Here is a 25,159-nt window from a genome sequence, read left to right as displayed (position 1 = left end):
TCACCAATCAGTGACTTTGAAAACAAAAGACAAAAAGATGGCCACATTGATAATCAGATAAGAAGAAAACTGAGACTGACAGTTATTCAAGCTTGATGATAAAAATGTGAAAAATAGCCGTTGATATAAAATTGATCGTTGTTCCATTCATTTAACACTATTAGTAACGTTTTAACCAAACAACTAATTACCTTATCCTTAAACCCTTTTAGGTTATACTTTTAACAGACTATCAAAGATATCAAATATTTTGTCTCAAAAACTTTCTCACGCATTTTTATCAATTATTTAAGTATTTCTTTCAACTCATTTCTGCTGTTTTGTTATCCAACTTTTTTGTCTCTACTTTTTGTCTCAACAAAAATCACTATTTCAGTAAGCACTAGAAAAGTCTTATTTTTACTGTCTTCTTTTTTTCCTCTGTCTGTTGTAAGCGCCAAAAAACGACTTCGATCTTTCTTTACTCTCTCCTACTCTCTCTATATCTCTCTCCCTCCATTCTCTCTTCTGACATGCTTCAAATTTTCTCTGTCTTTCCATGCTGAATCTTGTTTTTCATTAGAGAAACTTAACTTGCTTTGTTGATCATAGATGAACAGTAAACACTTTTTTTTGTTAATTTAATCTAACTTACAATCCTGTCTTTTCATTGATATATTTATATCATCTTGTGTATTTTTCGTAATCGTAATAATCAATGAACTTCATAGACTGGGTACGTCATATTTTCCTATTATCATTTGTACTCTCAAATATTTTGGGTCAAATTGAGTCTTCAAATTATGATAACCTAAGACAATTGAGTGTTAAAAAATCATCTTTACCGACATCATCATCTCTTAGATCAAATTCACCATCAAATGTCTCTTCAACCCTATTGAGGCTTAAAACATCATCATTTCCATTATTTTTATCACCATCATCTAAACCATCTGCAACTAATCACTGTCAATTTGGAGGCAAAACATATGAACCAGATGATAAATGGAAACCCAATTTAGGATCACCTTTTGGACTTTTACCTTGTGTCTTGTGTCAATGTGTTACCTTGCAGAAAAAGAGTCGAACTGTATCCAGAGTTCGCTGTCGGAATATTGTTTCACATTGTCCTAAACCCAATTGTTCTGAGCCCGTTTTATTACCTGGTAGATGTTGTAAAATTTGTCCAGACACCGAATCAGACGAGTTTGAAGATGATCTCGCGCCACTTATGAACATAGACGTTGAGGTAAGAAGATATTTATTTGATCGTGAAAAAGATTGATTAGGATAGATAATTAGACAATAATAGTATTATGCCAACAAATGTTTTCTATTTATTGCTAGTTTATTAATTTAATTGACTCTACTGTAATTGTAACATTTATTAATCAGTTTATTGCATATCATATATTGAGTTCAATATTAAGCTTGGTTTGACATAATATTGATTCTTTCATATTTACAGACGAGCAATAAAATTATCCATCCAATTTATTATAATTGACAATGAGCATAAACCGTTTAAATATCAAATAACATTTACTAATTTATTTTCCTCTCTTGCCGTTTCAAATAGTCCTTGTGCGAATCATGGCGGACTGTCCCAAAAATCTACAGAAAATTTATGAAGAAAAATCGAATTTGTGCAAACGGAACATCAGCTGCAGCCCCGGTATCACCAACATCTACACCCATGCAAACTCCATCATCTACTGAATCAACACCTACTACAGTCAGGATAACTCCAAGTACCATCTCTTTGCCCCCAACACTTAAAACCGATCAATTTGTAGCCGATGAGCAAACTAACAGTCTCCAATCCAATCAAGAATCGGGTATATTCGTTAGTGAAAATTTTTATGGAGCGGCTTATCCAAGTTCAAAACATCGTAAATGTTTGTATAACAATAAAATGTTTGATGATGGATCAGTATGGAAATCATCCAAAGATACATGTAAAATGTGCTCATGTCAGGTATTTAATTTTATCCCTTTTTCTCTTGATTATCACCTTGATTTACTGAAATGCTCATATTTTTTCTCTCTTACTACAGAAAGGTCAAATAAAATGTGACACAATTGTTTGTCCAGTTCCAAACTGTCTCAATCCAATAACAACAAGTGGAGATTGCTGTCCTTCGTGTTTAGGTGAGTTTCAAAGCAACAAGCAATCGACTTCAATAATTCAAAGCAACCCAAAATGTTTAGACTGGTGTTAGTCTTTTATCAATCTTGATAAATTATGAAAAACAATTAAAGTGGAAATCAAGTAAACCAAAAAAACTCATCCAAACCTATCATGTATTACTAAAGAGTGCACCATTGAATCTTTATACTGACTAGCAAACTACTATTGCTAATTAAGCCTCTGACTGTGTCTCACAGAAGGAGGTCAATACAATTCAGAGAGTGTTCTAAGTCCACATCTCATGATACTCATCGTTATAATATTGAACTTCTTGAAGCTATTTTTTCCTCTTCGTATTTCTCAAAAATCTTGGTAATGAAATTTCATGTTTCCTAATCAGCGTTTTACACTCTCATGTATGATTACTTTGCAGTTTTGCCATACGCTCTATTATACGTTTGTAAGCGGCGCATTACAAAGTCAAAAGCCAGAATATGTGTCTAATTATTTTTCATTTTCTACAATTTAGACCAGTACAAAACTACAAAAATCTTACCACTTAGGCACCTTTCTTTGTCAGACATTTCTGATGATTTTCGATTCTTTTAGAGATGAAAAAACCTATCAAAATTATGATTGTAAACCACATTTACTATCTGTTTTGCTTACATTCAAAATAATCAATTACTCATAATTTATTATTGGCCAGATTACTTTCATCTTTGAAAAACATCCATTGAAATACTAAGTTATTGCTTACCAAAAGCTACAATTTTGAAAAGCATATACAAAAATGAGCGCAATTGGCAAGTTTCCTTGTAAAGATATACTTTGAAATGCCCTTTAGTTAACCTTTTTTGACCGTATATCATCACAAAATCTACGAGAGGGTGAATTTTATTTTATTTTACCTTCAACTCTATCATCAAGTTTACTTCTTTGGAGCAATTTAAAGTTACAATAGATTGTCAACTAGTTCAATTTTACATTGCGATTCAAATACTATTGTATACATAGGTTTTATTCACAACTTGATTCTCTGTTAATGCAGTTTTTTCCACTTTTCTGTTGATAGTAATTTTGGTTTTTCTGTGAGTTACACTTTAAATTTTTATCAATTTATTTTGGTAAAAAAGGGTTGTAATAATTGCCCATGAACTTGAACTGAAATAAAATGGCGTGAGGGTGAGATAGTGAGTGGTGAGGGTTGAGATGGAGAGAGAAAGTGAATAAGCAATGATTAGAAATAATTTTTGGTGCCAAAGTTATGGAGGTTAAGATGTCGAAAATGAAGAGGAAAAAATGATGTCGAGAACAAGTTGGCAGAGTAAAGTAAATTTGAAGCTTGAAAAGCTCAAGATGAAATGAGATAAACAAGCAAACACACAAAAAAATACAGAGAATCATCTCTCCAATCTAATTGTTGACGTATGAATACATTATTTACACGTTAACAAATTAAGAACAATTGTGTATACAAATGATTCCAACATTATCAATCCAGCAGTTGAAATTGAAATTGAAATTTAAAACAAGCTCTTTCCCTTAAATTTTTGATTTGTTTGATTTGCTATTCAATGAGCATTTGTAAACAATTGTTTTTTTGCTATGTAATAAGTCTCTTCACTAGTTATTTATATACCACAATTTAAAGCAATTATTTCATTCAATCACAATTTTCATTTGACTTTTTTAACTGTATTTTTTTGACAGAACGAGATTTCACTGTTAATGGTACATTGGATAACCAGGCTCAAGGATGCTTCTTTGATGGTGATCAAAAGTTTCACTTAGCCGGCAGTCAATGGCATCCATATATACCACCATTTGGTTTTGATAGATGCAGTGTTTGTACTTGTCTGGTAAACAATTTTTCACTCAAAATCAATTATAGTTGACTTGATCATTGTGTACTCACCACAATCAAAAAACGTTTTATCAATCTTTGAGTTTTACCACAAGTCACTCAATTGTTTGTCCTGTGAACACACATTGAAGTTCAATGAAGCTTATTCAAGGTATAAAATCAATTTCAACAAAGCTTTTGACACCAAATCAAACCTATTATCGATGCTGATAATCTCACAAGTAATGAACTAACTTGACTATATGTTAATAATATCAGCTAACCACATAAAGTGCAGCTTGCAGAAAGCTCATTCATCATTTAATTTACCAAATTGAATTATTATCTTTATTCAATCCTTTACTTTCACTCTATTAATCAATCTGTTTGTTCATCTATCTTATGATTCAGGTTTAAAAATTTGGCAATCAACCGTAAAGCTGGTTTAATATTGGTGTAAATATTTAGCAGTTAGAGCTTTTCGTCACTCGATATTTGTCGTAAATCAAAATCACCTTAGTAAAATTCAAGTTCATGGATAGACTCAATAATATTACTAGTTAACAAGAACAAAATATTTTTATTGCATATGCAACATAACCTCATATTCAGATTCAAACATAAAATCAATGAATTGGTAATTGCTGATGAGTAATAAAATTCAATGATCTCTGTTTCACATTTATCGTAAAGTTGATGCATGAGTGTGGTTGAATTTTGTAAAGCATTGACATCTTAACTTGACAAGTGTTATTTAATCACTTGAATGAGTTTGGAAAGCTTTTAACAATGCTTGTCAGTTTTTTGTTTATTTGCTTCAATTTGGTCAAATAATTGAGTGGCGCTATATCTTGATTGTGGCGAATTCAATTAACAGGTTTAAAGTTGAATTTGAACGCATGATCTTTTCTGACAACTTCATTTGAAATCTCTTATCATTTTGACATTTTCTTCCTGACTGGTTTATACAACTTCTGTTTTGTCCTTTTTCATTTCAGCCTGAAACTCTCACCATAACATGTAAACAAAGTATCACTTGTCCAGCCCTTACCTGTTCACCTGAAGAAGCTTACCGTGAAAATGCTTCAGATTGCTGTAAAAAATGTCCCAGTAAGTTTGTTTTTCCTTATTTGTTTCAATCATTATTTATAAATTGGCTTCACACTGTTGAACATTTTCATCCCTATCAATCTAATCACTGTTTATTCCTGTCCGCTTCAAAATTTACAGATATAATTCAAGTAAAATCAATCGATGCTGGGGATGAACTTAGTGATCAATCCTTAGGACCTCGAGTAAAAAGTGCAAATGAACTTGTTTTGGCTGGAGGTAAGAAAAATCCAAACAGATCTATTTACGAAAGATAATACTTTTCAGCAAGTGGAAGATGATATTTTCTGTTTGATGTTTCAACCTCTTATTCATTTACATATTAATTTATTTCAACTCTTTCTAATCAATTTTTTTCCATTACCGTTAGGTTGCATCTTCAATGAAAGGGTTTATCCAAATGGAGATGAATGGCATCCTTATGTTGCACCTTTTGGAGAGATGCGTTGTGTCAAGTGTCACTGTAAAGTAAGCGGTTGATGAACTTTATTTCCATCCTTTCCATCAATTCTTATTTTATCTTTAACCATCTTGTTCCATATCAATCTTCCTATCATCTCTGCTTAACTTCCATAACTATAAATAGCTCTTATTTTCGCTGAAGCTAACTCTTTTCTGTTATTTCTCATTTATTTCTTCATATTTTTTTCATGCTTAACCCAATCACTTTGCAACCTGATCAACAACGTATATACTTACGTTTTAACAACTTTGCGGGATCATGATTACAACACGCATTTTGACTTGGAAAAAACGCCGTTTAATTATAAATTCTGATAATTAGAACAAAACAATCAAATGTGGTCGGATTAAATGCCCATCAGTGACATGCAGTAAACCAATCATCCCCGAGGATCGCTGTTGCCCAGTTTGTAGTGATGACTGATTCATGTTGGTTCTAAATAATGGATAAGAACGCTTTTCAACGGGTCAAACCAAAACTAAAGTGATATAAGCGCAATTAATTTAAAGTACCAAATGAATCGGAGATAATGAGAAACAGTCAAAAAACAAACTATCGATTCAACGCAATTTACAAGTTACAAGGCATTAATGATAATTTTTTTCTTCATTCACGCCATCTTATCTCGCACATTTAAATTGCCCTCTTTTGTTAATTAATTTGGCCTGAAAAGGATCATAGATTAACACAGGTAGCAGGGGAACAGTTTTTCAGCTCGAACCGAAAACTGAACAAGAATACAAGATAACGATTACAATTCTCTATTACATATGAGAAAATTGCAATTGAATTGATACTTTAATTTAAATTTGGAGATTAAATCATCTTTCTTGTGTCGTTAATCGACAGGCAATATTCCTGTTGATTGTGATATAATGCGAAAGCTAAAATTGATTACTCAGAAAGTACACAAACAAATGTTAATATACCGTTGAAACAATGAACTTCAAGTCTAATTGATAATAATTTATTATTATATCTCATTCATTCTGGTAAAATTGTCGCAAGCGAAAAAAACAATACCTTGTCATTTGTAAATCTTATTGTAAAATTAATATTTGATTATTCGATCAATTTTTATTTCCATCTACTTCGCCATTAATTTAAATTCTATAAAATTACTCAAATATTGTCATCTGTTTTGATATCTAAATATCAAGTTACATTTTCTTTTTTCTCTTTCCAATTTGTATTATTTCCAAATTCCATTTAAGATTCATCGAATGTTTCCTTTTTCATGGAAATCAAAAATTGTAAAACTCCATCCAAATTGTATCAATAGTCCAACTTGAAATCTAATAAATCCATCAAATGCGTAATGCAACAGCTAAATTGTTTCCACTGTTTTGTTCATCAAACAAAAAGGATCTTGACCGAAATGATGGCAACTGACCAAAGTCTTGATTTATCGTCTCTTGTCAGTTATTTCAAGCTCAGCCAGAAAAATGAGTTTAAAATTCAATGAAATACAGAGATGCGCTCATCTAAATAGATTCAATCGACTACTTGACCCAATAATTGTGTTAATTTTTCACTGATTAACCAATCAATTGAGTCACAATAGATGGCGCCTGGTAATTAATTGAACAGTTGAAAACTAAAATTAGATTTCAATTAGAAAAGTTGATCTCAACATTTCTCTCTCTTTTCATCTCTCTCTCTCTCTCTCTCTCTCTCTGCAGCTTTCCTCTTGAACTTTCTATCTCATTCATTTTGATAATACAGTTAAACAGCGTTAACCTTTTTTTCTTAGTTTTTTTATCAATTTTTTTGTAAAATTTGCCCAATTTTTCACTTTGTTTTTCACTGACAATGATTTAATTAGTTTATCATGGTAATGGAATACATTTTAATCTTAAATCTCATGATTATCTTGATTGTAAACAGCCTCATCTGTAACCAAATCTATTGATTTTTGTTCTTTTTTTGCATAAATTGCTTCTTATCAATTTGTTTATCTTTCTGTCTCTATCTCTTTCTTTTTCTCTTACCCATCATCTGACCAGACTGTTCCTGTATCAATAATTTAATGTTGCTATGTGACTATTAACATCAACTCGAAGAGTAAAGGAAGTGTGTATTTTTTGTAAGTGTGTGTAAAGTGTGTATTTTTCATCATCGTAATAATCAATGAACTTCAAAGACTGGGTACGCTATATTTTCCTATTATCATTTGTACTCTCAAATATTTTGGGTCAAATTGAGTCTTCAAATTATGATAACCTAAGACAATTGAGTGTTAAAAAATCATCTTTACCGACATCATCATCTCTTAGATCAAATTCACCATCAAATGTCTCTTCAACCCTATTGAGGCTTAAAACATCATCATTTCCATTATTTTTATCACCATCATCTAAACCATCTGCAACTAATCACTGTCAATTTGGAGGCAAAACATATGAACCAGATGATAAATGGAAACCCAATTTAGGATCACCTTTTGGACTTTTACCTTGTGTCTTGTGTCAATGTGTTACCTTGCAGAAAAAGAGTCGAACTGTATCCAGAGTTCGATGTCGGAATATTGTTTCACATTGTCCTAAACCCAATTGTTCTGAGCCCGTTTTATTACCTGGTAGATGTTGTAAAATTTGTCCAGACACCGAATCAGACGAGTTTGAAGATGATCTCGCGCCACTTATGAACATAGACGTTGAGGTAAGACAATTTTTATAATTTGGTCACGACAGACTATTATTCAATGATTCATATTTCTGTTCTAAATAGTCAATATGCGAATCATGGTTGACGGTCCCAAAAATTATGAAAAAATTTCTAAAATCAAATAAAATCTGTTCAAACAATGCATCAAACATTTCAACACCAACATCCACTATAACCAGGATTACTCCAAGTACCAGCACTTTACCTCCAACAGTTAAAGATAATCAAATTATTATTGATGAGTACACTGACACTTTTCAATCAAATCAAGAATCGAATATTGGAAACTCTAATGGAACTACCTATCCAAGTTCAAAACATCGTAAATGTTTGTATAACAATAAAATGTTTGATGATGGATCAGTATGGAAATCATCCAAAGATACATGTAAAATGTGCTCATGTCAGGTATTTAATTTTATCTTTTTTTCTCTTGATTGTCCCCTTGAGTTACTGAAATACTAACAGTTTTTTCCTCTACAGAAAGGTCAGATAAAATGTGACACAATTGTTTGCCCAGTTCCAAACTGTCTCAATCCAATAACAACAAGTGGAGATTGCTGTCCTTCGTGTTTAGGTGAGTTTTTTCTTGTCATCAAAGCAACAAGTAATCGCCTCTCATCATACAAAACAACCCAAAATGTACAGACTGGTGTTAGTCTTTCATCAATCTGGATAAATTATGAAAAACAATTAAAAAGGGAATCAAGTAAACCAAAAAACCCATCCAAACCTATCATGTATTACTAAAGAGTGCACCATTGAATCTTTATACTGACTAGCAAACTACTATTGCTAATTAAGCCTCTGACTGTGTCTCACAGAAGGAGGTCAATACAATTCAGAGAGTGTTCTAAGTCCACATCTCATGATACTCATCGTTATAATATTGAACTTCTTGAAGCTATTTTTTCCTCTTCGTATTTCTCAAAAATCTTGGTAATGAAATTTCATGTTTCCTAATCAGCGTTTTACACTTCTATGTTAACAAACAGCGAAAGTTGAAATCACTGGTTGATTATACACAACAAATTCAATAATCCTGATCTTGAACCTCAAAGATGATATCTTAGCCCATACCTTTAGTCCAGTAAATATCCAAAAAAACGTGAAAAATTGTTGCCTAAACAAGCAAAAAATTTAAACCTTTATAAGCTTAAATTAAAGTGAAAGCAAGTTGAGGTAACAAGCATAAGTCAAACAATTGATTATATCATTGACTGGTTAGCTCTATTATCATCACAATTTACATTAGGATCTTTATTCAATTATAACAATGGTTAAGGATGTTATTAAGCTGACTTTCATAACGAGTTTAAAAATTTTCAACAGCCAAGCAAGGATAAAGAACGATGATGATAAATTTAATGGTAATGTTGGTGAAGATGATGAATAAGATGAAGATTGAAATGTTGAACCAGGCTAAAAACCTAAATCCTTGTGAAGGTATTATTTGAGGTTTTGAATATTGTAAGTTCAGTAAATTATGTTTATCTATTGATATACAATCATGCCACTTTGGTTGAACCAGTTCTTGGGAGACAATGGTTTCCAATAAGCAAGAAATGTTACTTACAACACCTCTGTGCTAATAGGACCAACTCCAAAAAGTGATAGTTCCTAAAAAGAAGCAGATGTTATTTTTCTTTGAGTATTTTCAGTGAAAATGCATCGTATAGCTGATTAGGCGGTCAAAAAATTAATCAAGAATTGGATTCTCAATTAAATGGACAAAAATCGTCCAAATTTATAATTTGAATATCAATACAGTTCTTTGCATCCTGATACAGCAAACGAAGAAATGATTGGAAATTAGTGGAAAACATTTGCTTCTAATTAGAAAACATATTCTCCTTTTTAGGAACTTATTACTTTTTGGAGTTGGTCCTATTAGCACAGGTGTTAAAAGTAACATTTGTTGCTTATTGGAAACCATTGTCTCCTATTTAAAAACTGGTTCAACCCAAGAGGAATCATCATTTATATGTTTGTTTTGTTGATGTTAGAAGACGGAAAAATGTTGACTAAAGCAACATTTTTCATCTTGTTTCAACTGTAATTTCATCTTGCTCCTCATTTTACACCATTTGAGCTGTTGAGCTTGGATTAGACCAACTTTTCACCAAAGAATTAGTCCTTTTTAGGTTGGATTAGGCTCTTCCTTGGAAACCTTAACCATTAAAACAGGAATTTAACAAATGGGTAAAACTAATGGCTACCAGAGTAAAAAGACACTAATTTTTCAACACCTAAATTAGATTAACCCAAGAAAATACCATAATCTTATTGATCAGTTACCATTGTAATCAGAGTAAATAAGTTTTCTTACTATTTCATTGTAATTGACAATTTGTTGGTAAAAAATTAACTAATCAACTTACCAAAAACAGATTGAAATTAAAGGGTGTTAAGGTTAGTAAGGTTCAAGCAATCACTTACCCAAATGTCGATAAGGAGATAAAGATGATAAAATGAAATTGTCTCATCGTCTTCGTCTTCATCAAACATCTTTGCCATTTTCATTTTTATCAATTTTTTATTTGCTATCAATTTACTAACCTTAACACCCTTTAATTGGTAATTTCACTTTTTTTTGTAAAAAAATTAAAATCCATTGAAAATTTACATTTTGGGTTGAAAGGGTAAAAATGTTTCTTTTTTTCTTTGATTTATAATTATTTTTACTTTTTGCCCAATCAAATGTGTATTGCATTGAAATGTTTAATTATGATTAATTATCGTTATTATCCATTGATTAACTTTCTGGTTAAACTTAGTTGAAAGCTTATTTTCTGAAACTCTTCTTCTTGCATCTAAATTATGTTTGAAAAAGTGTTCAGTTGATCATGATGATTAGACTGAATAAGTGCATTCAGGTTATTTATCTTTTGATAAAATTAAAATCTGTTTAGCCTTGACTGTCTACCTAATTTACCAGTTGAGCTCAACTTGAATCGCATGATAATCTGTCTACTGAACAGTAAATAATTTTAGCATGCAAAGAGGAACAAGAAACAGATAAATCTAAGTGAATATGAACATTAAAAGATAATATGGAAATGAATAAGAAAAAAAGTGTTGAAAGAGTCAACAATCAGATGAATTAGCAATCTAAATGAGAGAAACAAGAGAAAGCCAGTTAATTGTTAAACTTGAATTTAAATTAGCAAATTACTGTTTTTTTCAATTTACCAAATTTTGGTCAAAATTTGAAACCAGACCATTTGGTATTGACTTGTTGAGATTGAAATTTTTTGCCTGATTTATATCTTCTATATACATTGTATTACAATGTATTTCAACTGTTTCAGTTTGTTAATTTTTATTTCAGTTTATTTAAAGTAACCCAATGAATTGGTGAAAAGTTGAGACCAAATAATGATTTAATTAGATGTTGATTAAACTGAATTGCTTGGAAGAGGAAAGTAAAAAAGATTGAGAAAAAAAGGTTCAAAGTTTGTATTTTTGAAAAAGCCTTTTCTGCTCTGCTTTTAACTACTCAATTTGTGTTTACATTTGTTTGGGTGATTATGATGAGGTTGATGATGAAGATAAAGATGATGATGATGGAGCTTCTTCAGCCAATTATCTATGGGCTGTAAGCCATTGCACTTTAGTTACAATCGACAATAAGCAGATGAGAATTAAAATAAACATCAGCAATCAACATTGATTGTTATCCTGATCTCATTTCACGTAAACTTACAGAGTTAAATTGTTATAATATTTACAATCTACTGTCAACACTTACAACACAGACAACAATGAACCCTAAAATTGACTCAAGTCTTGATTGACTTTTTTTTTATAATTTTGATTGATTCCATTTTTTATTTGGTAAAAAATTGGGTTAAAATTTGACAACACACAAATTGATTGGTTTATGATCAATATTGTGTTTATTTTCAGGTTAAAATTATAAATACAAAAAATGTCATTTGAACGAAAAGGTGATTTTGCTTTGTTTGATTGTAAATTATTCAAGGTAAAATGGGTTTGCAATTTTGTCTCAACAATTGAAATAATTTTATCAACCTCTTTGCTTAATTTTATAATGCAAGTCAAGTTTACATGAAGTTCATTGTCATTTTGGTTAACAATGAATTTCTCTGTGAATACCAGGAAAAATACCATGAGACATGAATGTGATAAAAATCTCTTTTTATCATTTCATGCCAAAATATTTGCATCATTAAACAGTTTCCCAAACTGGTGATGTTGAGCCAAAAAAGAAGTTTAAAAACGTAACTTTTTTTTTCATTCCTTGAAATGTTCACTTGAAGTAATTCAAGATAATCAGTAACATTTTTAAAGAAATTATCACACAATTATCTCACAGCAATCTAACTGTAATCTAATAATAATCTGATAATATTTTGATAATCTTGCATCAATCTTAATCAAGACAGATTCAACTTTTTTTTTCTTCTTGAAACGGTTTCACAAAATTTGTTTGATTTCAAAAGATTCTGATAGATTGATTGATATAAAGTTAATTGAATTCGTGATTCCATTACAATTAGCTGTTTGTTAACAGAAGAGATGAAAAACACTTTTCCATTGATTAAACATTCACCAAAAAAAATCACAAAGTCAATCATAAACAATTGATAAGATGAAATGTATTCAATTTTAATCTCAATAAATAATGAAATGATCCATTAATGATTAGTTAGGAAATTGTATTAAACTGTAAAATGATTGATGGTTACAAGTTTGCTGCCTTTCATCACTAACCAATGGTCAAACAATTAGATTACGTTTGATTTATGAAACTCTTGACTAGTTGATGAAAAATTGTTCATTGTTTTGCCTTGAAAGTTAATCTAGTTTGTAAAGCCATTCATTAAACAATCAACAAATCACGAGCTTAATCAACATTTCAAGGCGTAATCAATTCAACAATTTACCTTTAAATCACTATAATTACATTTTCACATTACTAGGTCAACCCATTGGTGTAGATATATTTCAATCTTCATCTTCATCAGAATATCGTTATTCAAACCTCAAATGGGGACGCTCAAAAAGATCCTATTCTCATGAGAGGTATCTTGAAGTTATGGTGGCTGCTGATCATTCAATGCAAGAATATCATGGAGAAAATCTTCATCATTACATACTCACACTTATGGCTACCGTAAGTTGGTTAAGATTGTCAAGCAAAGAAGGCAAATATGATATAAATAACCCTTCAGACTCTAGAAAAACAATTGAGTAAAGCAATAAAATGCGACCAATTAATTCAATTGTATTAGCCTTGCTTTTTTCATTCTCAACAATTTTCCCTCCATTTTCATTATGAATCTTTTTTCTTGTCTCTCACTTTGCCTTCAAGGTTTCCAAGGTTTACAGTGATGCTAGTATTGGCAATCATTTGCGTATCTCAGTTGTTGATGTTAAAATGATCCACCGAAGAGAGGTAAACAAAAGTTAATTAACTGTTGATTAACATTAATCTTGAAGCTTGTTCAAAGAAATCAGCCGATTAATCCTTTTCCTAGTCTGTATGTCAAATTTAGTTGCTAACGGTGCTTTCAATCTTCATCATTTACAAACATGACAAAAAGACTAATTGAATCTGATTTCTGACTTTTTTTTACCTTTATTTAACGTCCATCAAAATTCAAGGCTACCTGATAATCCTTTTCTTTGTGATTTTCTTTTACAGTTCACATTAACGGATCATTCGCTTACATCAACTTTACAACAGTTTTGCCGATGGCAAAGACTTCGAAACACTGGTCCAAGCTATGATTGCTCTATTCTCTTAACTCGTCATAACCTTTGTCAGGGTCACAATAGTTGTGATGCCTTGGGTCTAGCTAGGTCAAGTACTGTATGTAATACAAATCTTAGCTGTGCCATCATTGAAGATAATGGAATGTCAGCTGCCTTTACCATCGCTCATGAAATTGGTCATATGTAAGCTGTCTGAGTTTTTTTCAGTTCAAATCAATAACTTGATTTTTTTCACAGCTAAGTGTTCAATATTTATCATGTTTCCTGCTTTTTATCTCTTTTTCTAATATTTTTCCTGTATAGTCTTGGATTACCTCACGATGATGACAGCAAATGTTTAGAATTTTCCAGGAACCGACAACCCGAGCGGAAAGTTATGGCTCGTTTACTCGACAATCGTAGTCATCCCTGGAGCTGGTCAAACTGTTCCCGACATTTTCTTACTGAATTTTTTGAGTAAGTTTAGTACCGTTTGAATTTTTCAATTTAAAATGCATAAATCTTTTGTTCACCTTGGTTAACCTTTTTTTCTTGATTGGCATTCTTTCAGTGCAGGTTATGGCTCGTGTTTACTTAACAAACCTCCAGTTAACCTGTTAGATCGCCATTTCGTACACTCTGTGAATGGAATATCTGATGAACGAATCTCAATAGTTTCTCCTTCCAATGCATCTATTACATCATCATATTTATCATCTTCGTCATCGTCACCGTCCTTGTCTTCGTCCTCGTTGTCGCTATCTTCAACATCACCATCATCGTCATCTTCAAAATCATCCTTGTCCTCGTCTGCATTATCTTCATCTTCATTATTTTCAGCACGACCATCTTCCTCATTACCATTCTTATCATCATCACAATCTTGGTCACGTACACAGATGCCTACCATTTACGGTCGTCATGCACAATGTGAACTGGTTTTTGGTCCAGACGCTTCTGCTTGTCCTTATGAAGAATCTTGTCGCGTTTTATGGTGTGACATACCTGGTCACGGGTGCCGTACTCAACACATGCCATGGGCTGATTTTACACCTTGTGGTAGACATGTTTTACAACAGTGTTATCAAGGATCATGTGTCTGGATTAATGCAACAGAAAGAACTCCTAAGGATGGTGGTTGGGGACCATGGAGTAGCTTTTCAGAATGCTCAAGATCTTGTGGAGGAGGAGTACAACGAGCAACACGAGAATGTGACAATCCAAGGTAAAATTTGCTGGAATCAAAATTTATAATTTTATTACCTTTATTTTTTATTGCATATTTTTATTTATTGATATATTCAATCTTTAATCATGTTTTTTTGTTTATTTACTTTAGACCTAGTTATGGAGGTAAATATTGTATCGGTGAGAGAATAACATACCGTTCGTGCAATAATCACCTTTGCCCAGAAGGTAGTGGAGATTTTCGAGCTAGTCAATGTGCTGAATTCAATAATCTTACTCTTGGAATCAAAGAACTTGGCAGGGACGTTGAATGGGTTCCTAAATATAATGGTAGTGCACCTATTAGATACAAAACTAAAGTCACATTGTTTTAGCATTTATTAGTACAATCTCTAAAATGCTTGTTTCATTTTATTTCATTTTCTAGTTGCTGAAAAAGATCGTTGTAAATTATTCTGTACAGCCAAACAAACGGGAATCTTTTCTATGTTAAAACGAAAGGTAATCGACGGAACACCTTGCAGTCTTGAAACGAATGATATTTGTGTTAACGGAAAATGTATGCCTGCAGGCTGTGACCATATTCTTAAAAGTGACAAAAAACTTGACTTTTGCGGTGTCTGTGGTGGAGATAACTCGACATGTCAAGAAGTTGTCGGTTCGCTTAACCATGTCCAAGTTCATCATGGCTATAATTCTCTAGTGATTATACCAAAAGGTGCTGCCAATATTGAGGTTGTTCAACACAATTCATCATTGAGGGATCATCATTATTTAGCACTTAAAGCCGCTGATGGAAGCTACCTAATCAATGGAGGTAAGGTTGTCTCACTTGAAAGGAGGGTGATTCCTTACGCGGGAACTGTTATCGAATATTCAGGATCAAATCAAACAATGGAACGAATTAATGCTTCCAAGCCAATCAATGAACCATTATTTATTGAAGTATTATCTGGAGGTGATTATTCACTTCCCGAGATAAGATATCGATACTCGTCAGCTAAACCAAATGTTACACGATTGTCAAATATGGTTAAACCTTGCACCAATTGCACAAAATATGCTTGGCGTACTTCTGATTGGGGATTGTGTTCCCGACCTTGTGGCTTTGGTATTCAAAAGCGTTCAGTCATTTGTTTAAAGAAAAACAAAGATGCAAATCATTTTTTGTATGATAAAAAGCATCGACGTAACTTAGGTAAAAAGTATCAATCACTTAAAAACAAATGTGACCCGAAAAAAAGGCCTCACCATTGGCAAAGATGTTTTCTTGGCGATTGTAACGGAGGTCCAAGATGGAGAACAGAACCATGGGGACAAGTAAGATTTTACTCTTAATTTCCAGTCAGACATCGCCAATCAATCAAAGATCACTTGTAACTTGATCATGTTTTGAAAATATCCATTGAATAAATATTCCCAATCAATGCAATTAAAATTTTTTCAATCTCTAATAATTTTTCTGTTTTTTATTTTCTAGTGTTCAGCAGATTGTGGACTTGGTAAACAACGACGCTCAGTACCTTGTACTGACGGTAAAAGTGGAAAACGGATCAACAGACGATTTTGTGATGCCAATTATCGACCTCAACGCAGGAGAAAATGTTTCCTCAGATCATGTCAACCAATGTATGGTACATTATGATTAAAGAAACAATTGTTGATGAACACTTGAGTGTCTCTGAGACTGACAAATGCACTTTTTTTTATCTCCAAATTTGTCAAATTGACATTCTTTTAATTTCAAAACAAATTAGATTCATGCAATTATTAACCATCGATCTCAAGTTTAAATTGTTTGCCAACATTTAGTTGTAAAAAGCTTTTCATCTACAAGCATTTATTAATATATTTCTCAAAACCAGAAAATGTCATTTATTTATATTCAATTGATATTCACAATCTGAGATGTCAATAAATAATAGAAATAACTTTTACAATTTAAACAATTGAATTTGATACAATTTGTGAGGATAAAATTGCAATAAATTTCCTCTAATCAAGATTGTTATTGTAATAAATATGATTCGATTCGGATCCAATAAATTTACTTTATTGTCAAATTTACTTTTACATTATCTATTTAATCCATAAAGATGTTCAATAATTGGATTAACAATGAAACATTGATGCTCATAGATATTAATGTGATTGAATAATGTAATTTGGGAATTAATTTATACCAATTCAGCCTTTCTCCGGCTTTTTATTAACATCTAACATGAAGAAATGCGAAAAACAAATGAAAATCTATGATAAATCTGAACATGAAAAACCAAAATGATGCTCCAAATTGAATTGTAATCTTTATTTTCCTCCTTTCTGCATCTTTTCCCGAAGATCACCATAATTAGGTAAATTGCTTCGGTAATGAAGGATATAGTCAGGTAAATCAACTCCCATTGCTAAGGAAAGATTTAAAGGACAAAAGATGATCAAACTTAGTAAATCAAATTACAAATCATGGAGAAGAGTCTAAATCTTTATTGAAGCACTTAATTAGCGCAATTTAAACAATTCTCTAATTTTGCCTCATTCAATAATGAAACAATTGATAAAGCATTCAAGTTGAAAATTTAATCACTTACCAGCTCTTTTAATGGCCTTAGACGCGAGTATCTCTTCAATGGTTAACGGATCAAACAAAGTTTGTGGTAAAATATCAAATGATCGTTTATGTCGAACCATTTGATTGTAATTAGCATTTTGGTTAGGTGTTAAATAATTACGGCCATCAACAAGGTTAATTGAAAACATGAGAAGAAGGATTACTTTCACAATTACAATTAGTTGAGCCACTGATTTACACGGGGAAGATGGAAAGAAGGTTGAATTCATTTTGACTGGTTAACAATGAAACAAAAATATAAATCAAAGGATTCAAGCAGCGATCTTAAATAGCGGTTAAGATAAACTATCTCGATCAAATTCAACGCAATTCTGTTAATTGTTTCAATTTTATCTCTTATTTTGTTCAATATCTCATTGTAAGTCTACAACCTAAGCTCCACTAGTTACAGTCGCAAGTGCAAAATTGTGATTCCTAGAGATTTAAATTCAAGTCAATGTTCATTGTCCAGGTGTTAGATATTTACAGCTAATTGTACTTTAAATCTATAAGATTTTGGGCGGAGAAATGATCAGAATCGTCTCAGATAGATTCTGGTATAGAAAGGTAGTTTGATCTAGAGTAAACCTTTTGTTTAATCAATTCATCATTCAGGCGTAATTGTTGTCTCTTATTGTGTTTAAAGGTTAATTGACTTTTTGTCAAAGTCTTTAATTAGATGAACAAGTTAATTAGTGAGTGTTGATCAGATTAATTGCCATTTTAAATGTAAATTTGTTTCAAAGACTTAATCAGTGACGTTATTTGAATGTAAATGTATTAATATGGCGAAGACTTTTCTTTCTCAGTTTAAAATCGATTCTTAATGATTACAATCATCTTAATCAATTTTACCTTTAAACATCTTTTAAAATAATTTTCTTGGAAGACCTTTTCCTTCCCTTTGGTGTAGATGATAATTGCGTTGGTAAACCCAAAATACTAAATCAATCTAAATCGTCCTCACTTTGGCAATGGCAAAGGTTATAATCATTCTTGTTCTGTTTCCGTAAACTTTGATTATCTCTAGAGATTTGGTGAAATATATAACCGGAAGATGAGCATGTAATATAATCAATAAAATCCATTAACAATATTGAATCTGTTTCGGTGAAAAATAATTTGTTTTCAGGTTCTTTTGAAACAAAAACAATCATTTGTGGGTTACATTTTTCCTATTAATATCACAGCTACCTTCAACTCTCAGCGGTTTGGCTTTTCAATACATTACTATGTTTTTGAAATAGTTTAAGATGATAAATTATCAACTGTCAATATTGTCAATAAATTTTACCCAAAATACAATTAAATAGATCAAAAATTTGTCGTTGTTTGATTTATTAAATTTGTAAATCAAGTAAATTTGATTTCTTTAGTTGTCTAATTTTACATTATTATTTACAAAAGTAAAGATCACATTTCAAGAGGAAGATATTGCTATTGAGAACATTTTTGTTAATTTTTTAACTGCTAATGATCAATTTGTTATGGAATTGGAAAAATATTTTAAGTTAAGATGGTCATAGAAGGGTTTCAAGGGTCAAGCTTTTTCAATTTGAGTCATGAAGGTGGCATGAAATAGGAACAGATTGGAAAAAATTGAAGTATTTTGTTGATTAATTTATGCCTAATTGTTATCCCCAGTTATTCATCCACCGATTAAATCTAGTATAAATGGTTTCTTTATGGATTACTGATGGTGATCCAACATATGGAAAGGGTTGATCCGGGAAAAATAATGTTTCATTTTGAGGTGATAAATGGTGATGTCCGTATGATGAAGATGAAGGCATCAACGATGAAACAATTCCTTTTCTCTGTAAAAATAGAAAAAATAGAAAAAAATTAGCAACAAACGATTGGTTATTTCGATGGAAATAAAGAGTTACTTACAAATTCATTTGAGTTTAATTGTAAATAAATTTCAGTAATTTCACCATCAGCAACTGAAAATGTTTTACTTAATGGCTCAAAGCCTTCAGCTTTAACCTCAACGGTATAAGTTCCAGGTAACAATATCCTCCATATTTCACCTTTATCTGAGCTTTTAAATGAAATGTTACGACCTTTAATCATTAGAATAGCTTTTGGAATTGGATTTCCGTTCATGTCATGAACTAAACCACGAACTCCTCGATGAGCTTCACCCATATACGTTAATAATGCTTGCTTATTGTCAAACCAAAATTGAGACAGTTCATGGCTATAAGGATATTTACAACACGATAACTCCAATGTTAATTCCATGCACCCTTCCCAGATATAATTGTAATCTTGCATTCCTCCTGTTGAAACAATCAAGAAAGAAAAATTTGATTAGTTAATTGCCAATATAATAAAAATATAAGCTGATTACCAGTTTCAATAAAGCACTCAGTGCACACTAAAACGTGATTACAAGTCAACATTAACAAAAATGTCAATTTCAATTCAATCTCAATTTATAATTTTCTGTAAAATGTTAACAGCATGAGCCGAAGATTACGTTTTTACAAGTTACAAAATCAGACAATTGATTGATACTTATTAATTCTTGTGGTCAATACAAGTCTGAAAGGCCTGAAAAATGAACATTAATGAGTATTTTTTACCCAAAAAACGATGAGATGATAAAGGATTGGTATAATCCTTTGTTATTTGTGATTCAAGGTTAGGTTTTGAAACTAATGAACTCAACGCCAAGCCCTTTTATAATTAATTCATATTAATTCAATGGCCTTTAATCAGGTAAGTTTCAATGAACTTAAGACAGTGAAAAAAATCAAGTTTAATAAAAGTAGAACTAGAATTGCAAAGTTAACTGAGAAACAATTCTTAGAAAAAATTGTGAGTTTTATCATGAAAAATCTGACAGATTTCGTAAGGTTTATTACTAGACTATAATCATAACTTGATCTTTCGGATAAAGCTTTTCATTGAAGCATTTGGCAGAGGAAAAAAAGGATCAAAATTAGACTTAAGACAATCAATAGAAGGTTGAAGGTAAAATCAATGACCATTCATTACTGGACTATAATTAGCTATCAATCAATTTATGATATTTTGAAGGAAAAATATTTATCCAGATGATAAAATGAAGAGTCAAGTGTTTAAAAGGATTTCTTTTGTTGACCACAAATAGAATGTGAATAGACAATAAGAGCAAAACCTCTTTGAATATAATAATAGCACTAAGTTAAGGTAAGAAATAGATGAGAAAAAAAGAGATTAAGGTGAAATTCAGGTGAGATTTAGCGATGCATTTCAATGATTTCTGTTTCTTTTAGTAAACAGATGAATATAATGTTTAATAACAATCAATCTTTTCACTTTCACAAAATGCATTATTTATGTTTGGTATATTTCAAAGCAGAATCTGACCTTTTTTTGGTATATTATTTTCAGTGCCATTTATACCATTTTATTAGTATTGTGTTGCTTGCTGCTCTGATGATTTATAATTCAGAAGCTTTATAACTTATCAACATCTTTCTCATCTTCATTCAGTTACAAACTGTCATCAGGTAAGCTTAGTGATTAACTTGGCAAGAAGGTCAACAAAAAGTTGCGCCCTTTGATTGGAAAATATAATAAGACCGAGAATTGATTGTTAACATACTAATAAACAATTTTAGATTTTGAATAAACACTTAAATGCTATACAATTGTTAGTCTTCTGCAATAAATAACAAGATTAATCAAGAATCTTAGCTATTAAAAGCAGGTCAAGTGATTGGTTGACCTCTTTTTTTGGTAATGAAGTAGCAACAATGATGAAGTTTAGCCATCAAATGATAATATTTTTTTCTGGTAAAATTAGTTAAACAAGTTAAAAATTGGAAATATAATTGTCTAATTGAATGGTTTAAAGTAACTTTTTTCAAGATTGGATTCACGTTTTAAGATAATGAGTTAGCTTCAAGATTGACTGATGAAAAATGTCAGAACAAGTTCACATTTAAGGTGTGAATACCTAATTGATTGGGATAGATTCAGTTCATATTTTAGATTGCTTGTTGCAAAATAAATTAACAATAGAAAGTTGAAGTGTCCTTCTTGAATCAAAAATTCAAAAAATCAGATTAAAATCATCAATAAGAGTCCTTTGTTAGGTTTGGGACAGAATTATTGCTAAATATCAAAATGAATAATCTTGAAATGTTTCCCAACATCAACAGAGTCAACCAACTAATTCAGATTTATCAATTTTTCATTCAGGTTTCTTCTAACAACCATTTAAATAGAAGTTTCAAGCTCAATTCAGGAAAACGGAAACGGTAAAATGTTGGCTCAACCAAAAAAGAAGTGACAAAAAGTGCTTTAAAAAATGGTTAAAATTCATTTCTTTGCCTGATAAGAGAAAATATTAGACAGAAATGGTTTAATTAGTTAGCTTAGTAGACTAGTTGAAGAAAAAGTTCCCATAAAATTGCAAATTGAGTTTGATTAGAAATGAAAAATAAACTATGTTTCTCACAAAAATTAGCTTAGCGTGAAGCTTAAACAATTCGTACTTTTCTTCAACACTAAACATGTCGAGAGCAATGTCTGCATTAACAAACGACATAATCTCGTTATTGGTACCGTGAATTGTACTCACCAGCAAGTGGATACCAATGAGCTCCATTGGTAGTACCATTAGGGAATCCATTGGTTCCTCCAGGTCCAGGACATGGTTTACCAAGATGCATAGTTCGGTGGTTAAATGAGTATATTTTGGCAAGATGAAGGAAAACATCATCATCAGGAGACGGTGAGTTTCGAGCTGCTTTTAGAGATCCTAAGACTGGATTAAAAAAACAAGAATTTAATATCGGTGGACACCTTTTATCTTGGAGCTAATTTTGGTTTGATGATCGACTCACTTCCTTGAGGGTAATTGTCAAATGGATAACTTGCAACTAAAGCACCTCCATGTAAATTGGCTGATAAAACAAATGGAGTTTTCCGAATCCATTCTTGGATGGCTTGTGTTTCTGGCTCAATCGGTGCATCACTTGTCGTAAAGTAATCAGGGAAATTTCGATTAAGATCACGACCATGAGCATTCCCTCTATTCATTGTGAAAATATTAAAAAAGTTAGTAATGGGCATAAGAAAAAAGGCAAAATTTTTCATTGTACTCTTCTTACCTTCCAGTGCTACCATGGCATTGGCCTTCTTTAGACATTTCAAAACCATCGGGATTCATCGAGGGCATAATATGAATTTTTGTATTGTCGATGAGGTATCTTACATAGCGATCAGACTCGTAGTTGGTAAGTAAGTGTAAGATTAAATGGAGAAGCATTTCACGACCGACAGCCTGGTAATAGAAATTGTAAGGTTTGGGTTAAAAGTAATTCAAAGTAGTATTTCATGGAAAAGTTGATGATTATAACAAAGTTGGAGATGACATTTACCTCGTTACCATGCATATTTCCCACATATTTAACATTTGGCTTCATCAAGACATCTGAGTTGACATCTTTACTAATCAACATGACCCAAAGCTCTCGACCTAAAGATGAAGAAAAAGTTTCCTTTTATAACTTAAAAAATTGTACAAATCTCATACAACTTACCTTGGACAGATTTCCCTATTGAATAGAGTGATGTGAGATGTGGATAGCTTCGGTGAATATCATTGAGAATTGATGTCATTTCATTATAGTTGTGATAATTGAAGTCAATGGTGGGCTGACCACGTACATAATTAATGGCTGCTAAATAAATAATGAGGATGACACAAAAAAATGAAGAGAAACAAAGAACAGAGAGCTTCATGATGGAAAGGTAATCCGACTGGTTTGGTAAAGTTGTCGTTGGTTTTCGGTGTATCAAAAGGTGATCAACAATTCACTAGAAAATTAATAAACAAGGTAAATAAAAAGAGCAAAAAAACTGAGATTAATATATTTGAATGCTTTTAGACAATGATTTATCTGCAATAAAATGACGAGAACGACATGATTGAAATCAAACAAAAGCAACATTTGAAGGTGACAGAATAAGCAGCATTAAACACAAACAGACATTAAACTGATTAGAGCATTAACAAAGTGGGGAAATTTCAAAAATTAGTCGATATACTTGAGAAAAGGTAACAATTTAAATAATAGTTTAATTTACCTAAAACACGGCGTTAGTTGATTAACATTATGGATAACAGCACTTCATCATGTAATTGTAAAAATTTAACCTAAAGGAGAGGGAACATAAACCGTTGAAAGAACAAGATGAAAACAGAAAGAAATTTGACTTGATGCAGCAGAAAAGAGGAGCTGAGAGCCCGACTGGTTCTAATTAATTGACTTGCAAGGCAACTTTATGTATACAGGTAACTGTTCAGGTGATAGAGAAATGGGAGAAAAGTGAGCAACAATAAGACGCTGAGAAGCAATAAATAAGGAGGGGGAGAAGGAGAGAGAGAGAGACAGAAAAAGGTTAGTGCCAAAATTTAGATCAAGTTTTTTTATCTTCACATAAAGACAAGATCGTCGATTCATGAAGTGGGTCCAATAGAGAGAAACATTTACGGATTTACCAGAGTTGACCCCTCACCATCATCATCATAACCACCATTATCTTGTTTTTCTTGTTACTATCCCTTGCGGGGATTCGTTTCCGTAAACGCTGAAAAAAAGAAGAAAAAAGATATTGTCATAAGGTCAACATTCAAATATTTAAGCTTCTTTACTTGCCTATTATGCCCATGTTGTTAAAACGCTGTCTTTTTACAAGATTACAAAGTTTTGAGATACAATAAGTTGAAATCACCAGGATCTATTATAACCCACAAAAACAGATTGAACACCATGAACACCGATGAAAGACACAATAAACTTTCATGATTGTAAAGATGAGTTTTGAAGTCAAAGTCCAAGATTGATTAATTTAAGAAACTGTAAAAACTGATGAAAACTAATAGCAAAATATACAAATATCAGACTTATGTTTAATGGCGCAATAAATGAATTGAAGAGTTACAAAACAATCTCTTTGTTCGCCAAAAATTAAGAGCCAGATTCAAATGCGAAATCAACAAGTTAAAGAGTTGGATTGGTGTTAACTGGTGAAGATACACAAACAATAAAGCTCTAACAAAATTGGGTACACATCAAAATTACAAAATTGTTTCTGATTAACCCAAAATTGTTAAAAACAGTCTATTTTAGATTAATCATGGTGATTTGACACTTGAAATACAAAACTTCTGACGACCGCATGTGGCTCGATCTACTGTTAATGACTTTCATGCCATTAATGTTATGTTGATAATATTCAATGTTTTAATGATTTTTTAGATGAAATATTTTTGTAAATATGCTCAAATTATCGTCAAAAATTGAAACTTAATTTCATCTTGTAACCAATTTGTCAAGAGAAGCTCTCTTCAAGTAAACATTCATCACAATCGGAACCATCTTTTGTCCATTTGAAGATTTATTGACTTTATAGTTTATGTTTATGAAATTTCCAGTGAAA

General features: G+C 31.6%; 3 protein-coding genes across 6 annotated transcripts; 1 reads left to right on the top strand and 2 right to left on the bottom strand.

The window, feature by feature from the left end:
• Window positions 1–136: 136 nt before the first annotated feature.
• On the top strand, window positions 137–17,168 carry LOC107360490 (A disintegrin and metalloproteinase with thrombospondin motifs 15). 2 transcript variants are annotated; one of them, XM_089268026.1, is made up of 11 exons: window positions 137–1,228; window positions 1,559–1,957; window positions 2,037–2,130; window positions 13,143–13,336; window positions 13,535–13,618; window positions 13,868–14,121; window positions 14,242–14,394; window positions 14,489–15,142; window positions 15,257–15,435; window positions 15,533–16,425; window positions 16,586–17,168. In XM_089268026.1, the coding sequence occupies exons 1-11, from the start codon at window positions 698–700 to the stop codon at window positions 16,748–16,750; spliced, it is 3,600 nt and encodes a 1,199-aa protein (XP_089124152.1). In that variant the 5' UTR covers window positions 137–697; the 3' UTR covers window positions 16,751–17,168. The 2 variants fall into 2 exon arrangements, with proteins under 2 accessions (XP_089124152.1, XP_015782648.2); XM_015927162.3 differs by lacking the exons at window positions 137–1,228; window positions 1,559–1,957; window positions 2,037–2,130 and adding exons at window positions 7,110–8,190; window positions 8,260–8,604; window positions 8,680–8,773.
• Window positions 17,143–18,131, bottom strand: LOC107360495 (uncharacterized). Its single transcript, XM_015927166.3, has 2 exons — window positions 17,694–18,131; window positions 17,143–17,510 (listed from the first exon to the last, which is right to left on the bottom strand). Exons 1-2 carry the CDS (start codon window positions 17,941–17,943, stop codon window positions 17,413–17,415), a joined length of 348 nt encoding a protein of 115 aa, XP_015782652.2. The 5' UTR covers window positions 17,944–18,131; the 3' UTR covers window positions 17,143–17,412.
• An 890-nt stretch (window positions 18,132–19,021) lies between these two features.
• On the bottom strand, window positions 19,022–24,796 carry LOC107360791 (carboxypeptidase D). Of its 3 annotated transcripts, none has more exons than XM_089268030.1 (10): window positions 24,376–24,796; window positions 24,236–24,307; window positions 23,804–23,873; window positions 23,257–23,533; window positions 23,095–23,192; window positions 22,825–22,997; window positions 22,558–22,745; window positions 22,293–22,478; window positions 19,607–19,998; window positions 19,022–19,530 (listed from the first exon to the last, which is right to left on the bottom strand). In XM_089268030.1, the coding sequence occupies exons 4-10, from the start codon at window positions 23,456–23,458 to the stop codon at window positions 19,348–19,350; spliced, it is 1,422 nt and encodes a 473-aa protein (XP_089124156.1). In that variant the 5' UTR covers window positions 23,459–23,533; window positions 23,804–23,873; window positions 24,236–24,307; window positions 24,376–24,796; the 3' UTR covers window positions 19,022–19,347. The 3 variants fall into 3 exon arrangements, with proteins under 3 accessions (XP_089124156.1, XP_089124155.1, XP_025016335.2); XM_089268029.1 differs by having other exon boundaries at window positions 24,219–24,307; window positions 24,376–24,789; XM_025160567.2 differs by lacking the exons at window positions 24,236–24,307; window positions 24,376–24,796 and having other exon boundaries at window positions 23,804–23,964.
• Window positions 24,797–25,159: the final 363 nt, after the last annotated feature.

The sequence above is a fragment of the Tetranychus urticae genome, chromosome 2, assembly GCF_039701765.1.
Source record: "Tetranychus urticae isolate SD_2017Ah chromosome 2, NJAU_TeUrti_SD_1.0, whole genome shotgun sequence".
Classification (NCBI taxonomy): domain Eukaryota; kingdom Metazoa; phylum Arthropoda; class Arachnida; order Trombidiformes; family Tetranychidae; genus Tetranychus; species Tetranychus urticae.
Note: the sequence above shows the minus strand (reverse complement) of the source record. Positions and strands in the feature narration are given on the sequence as shown.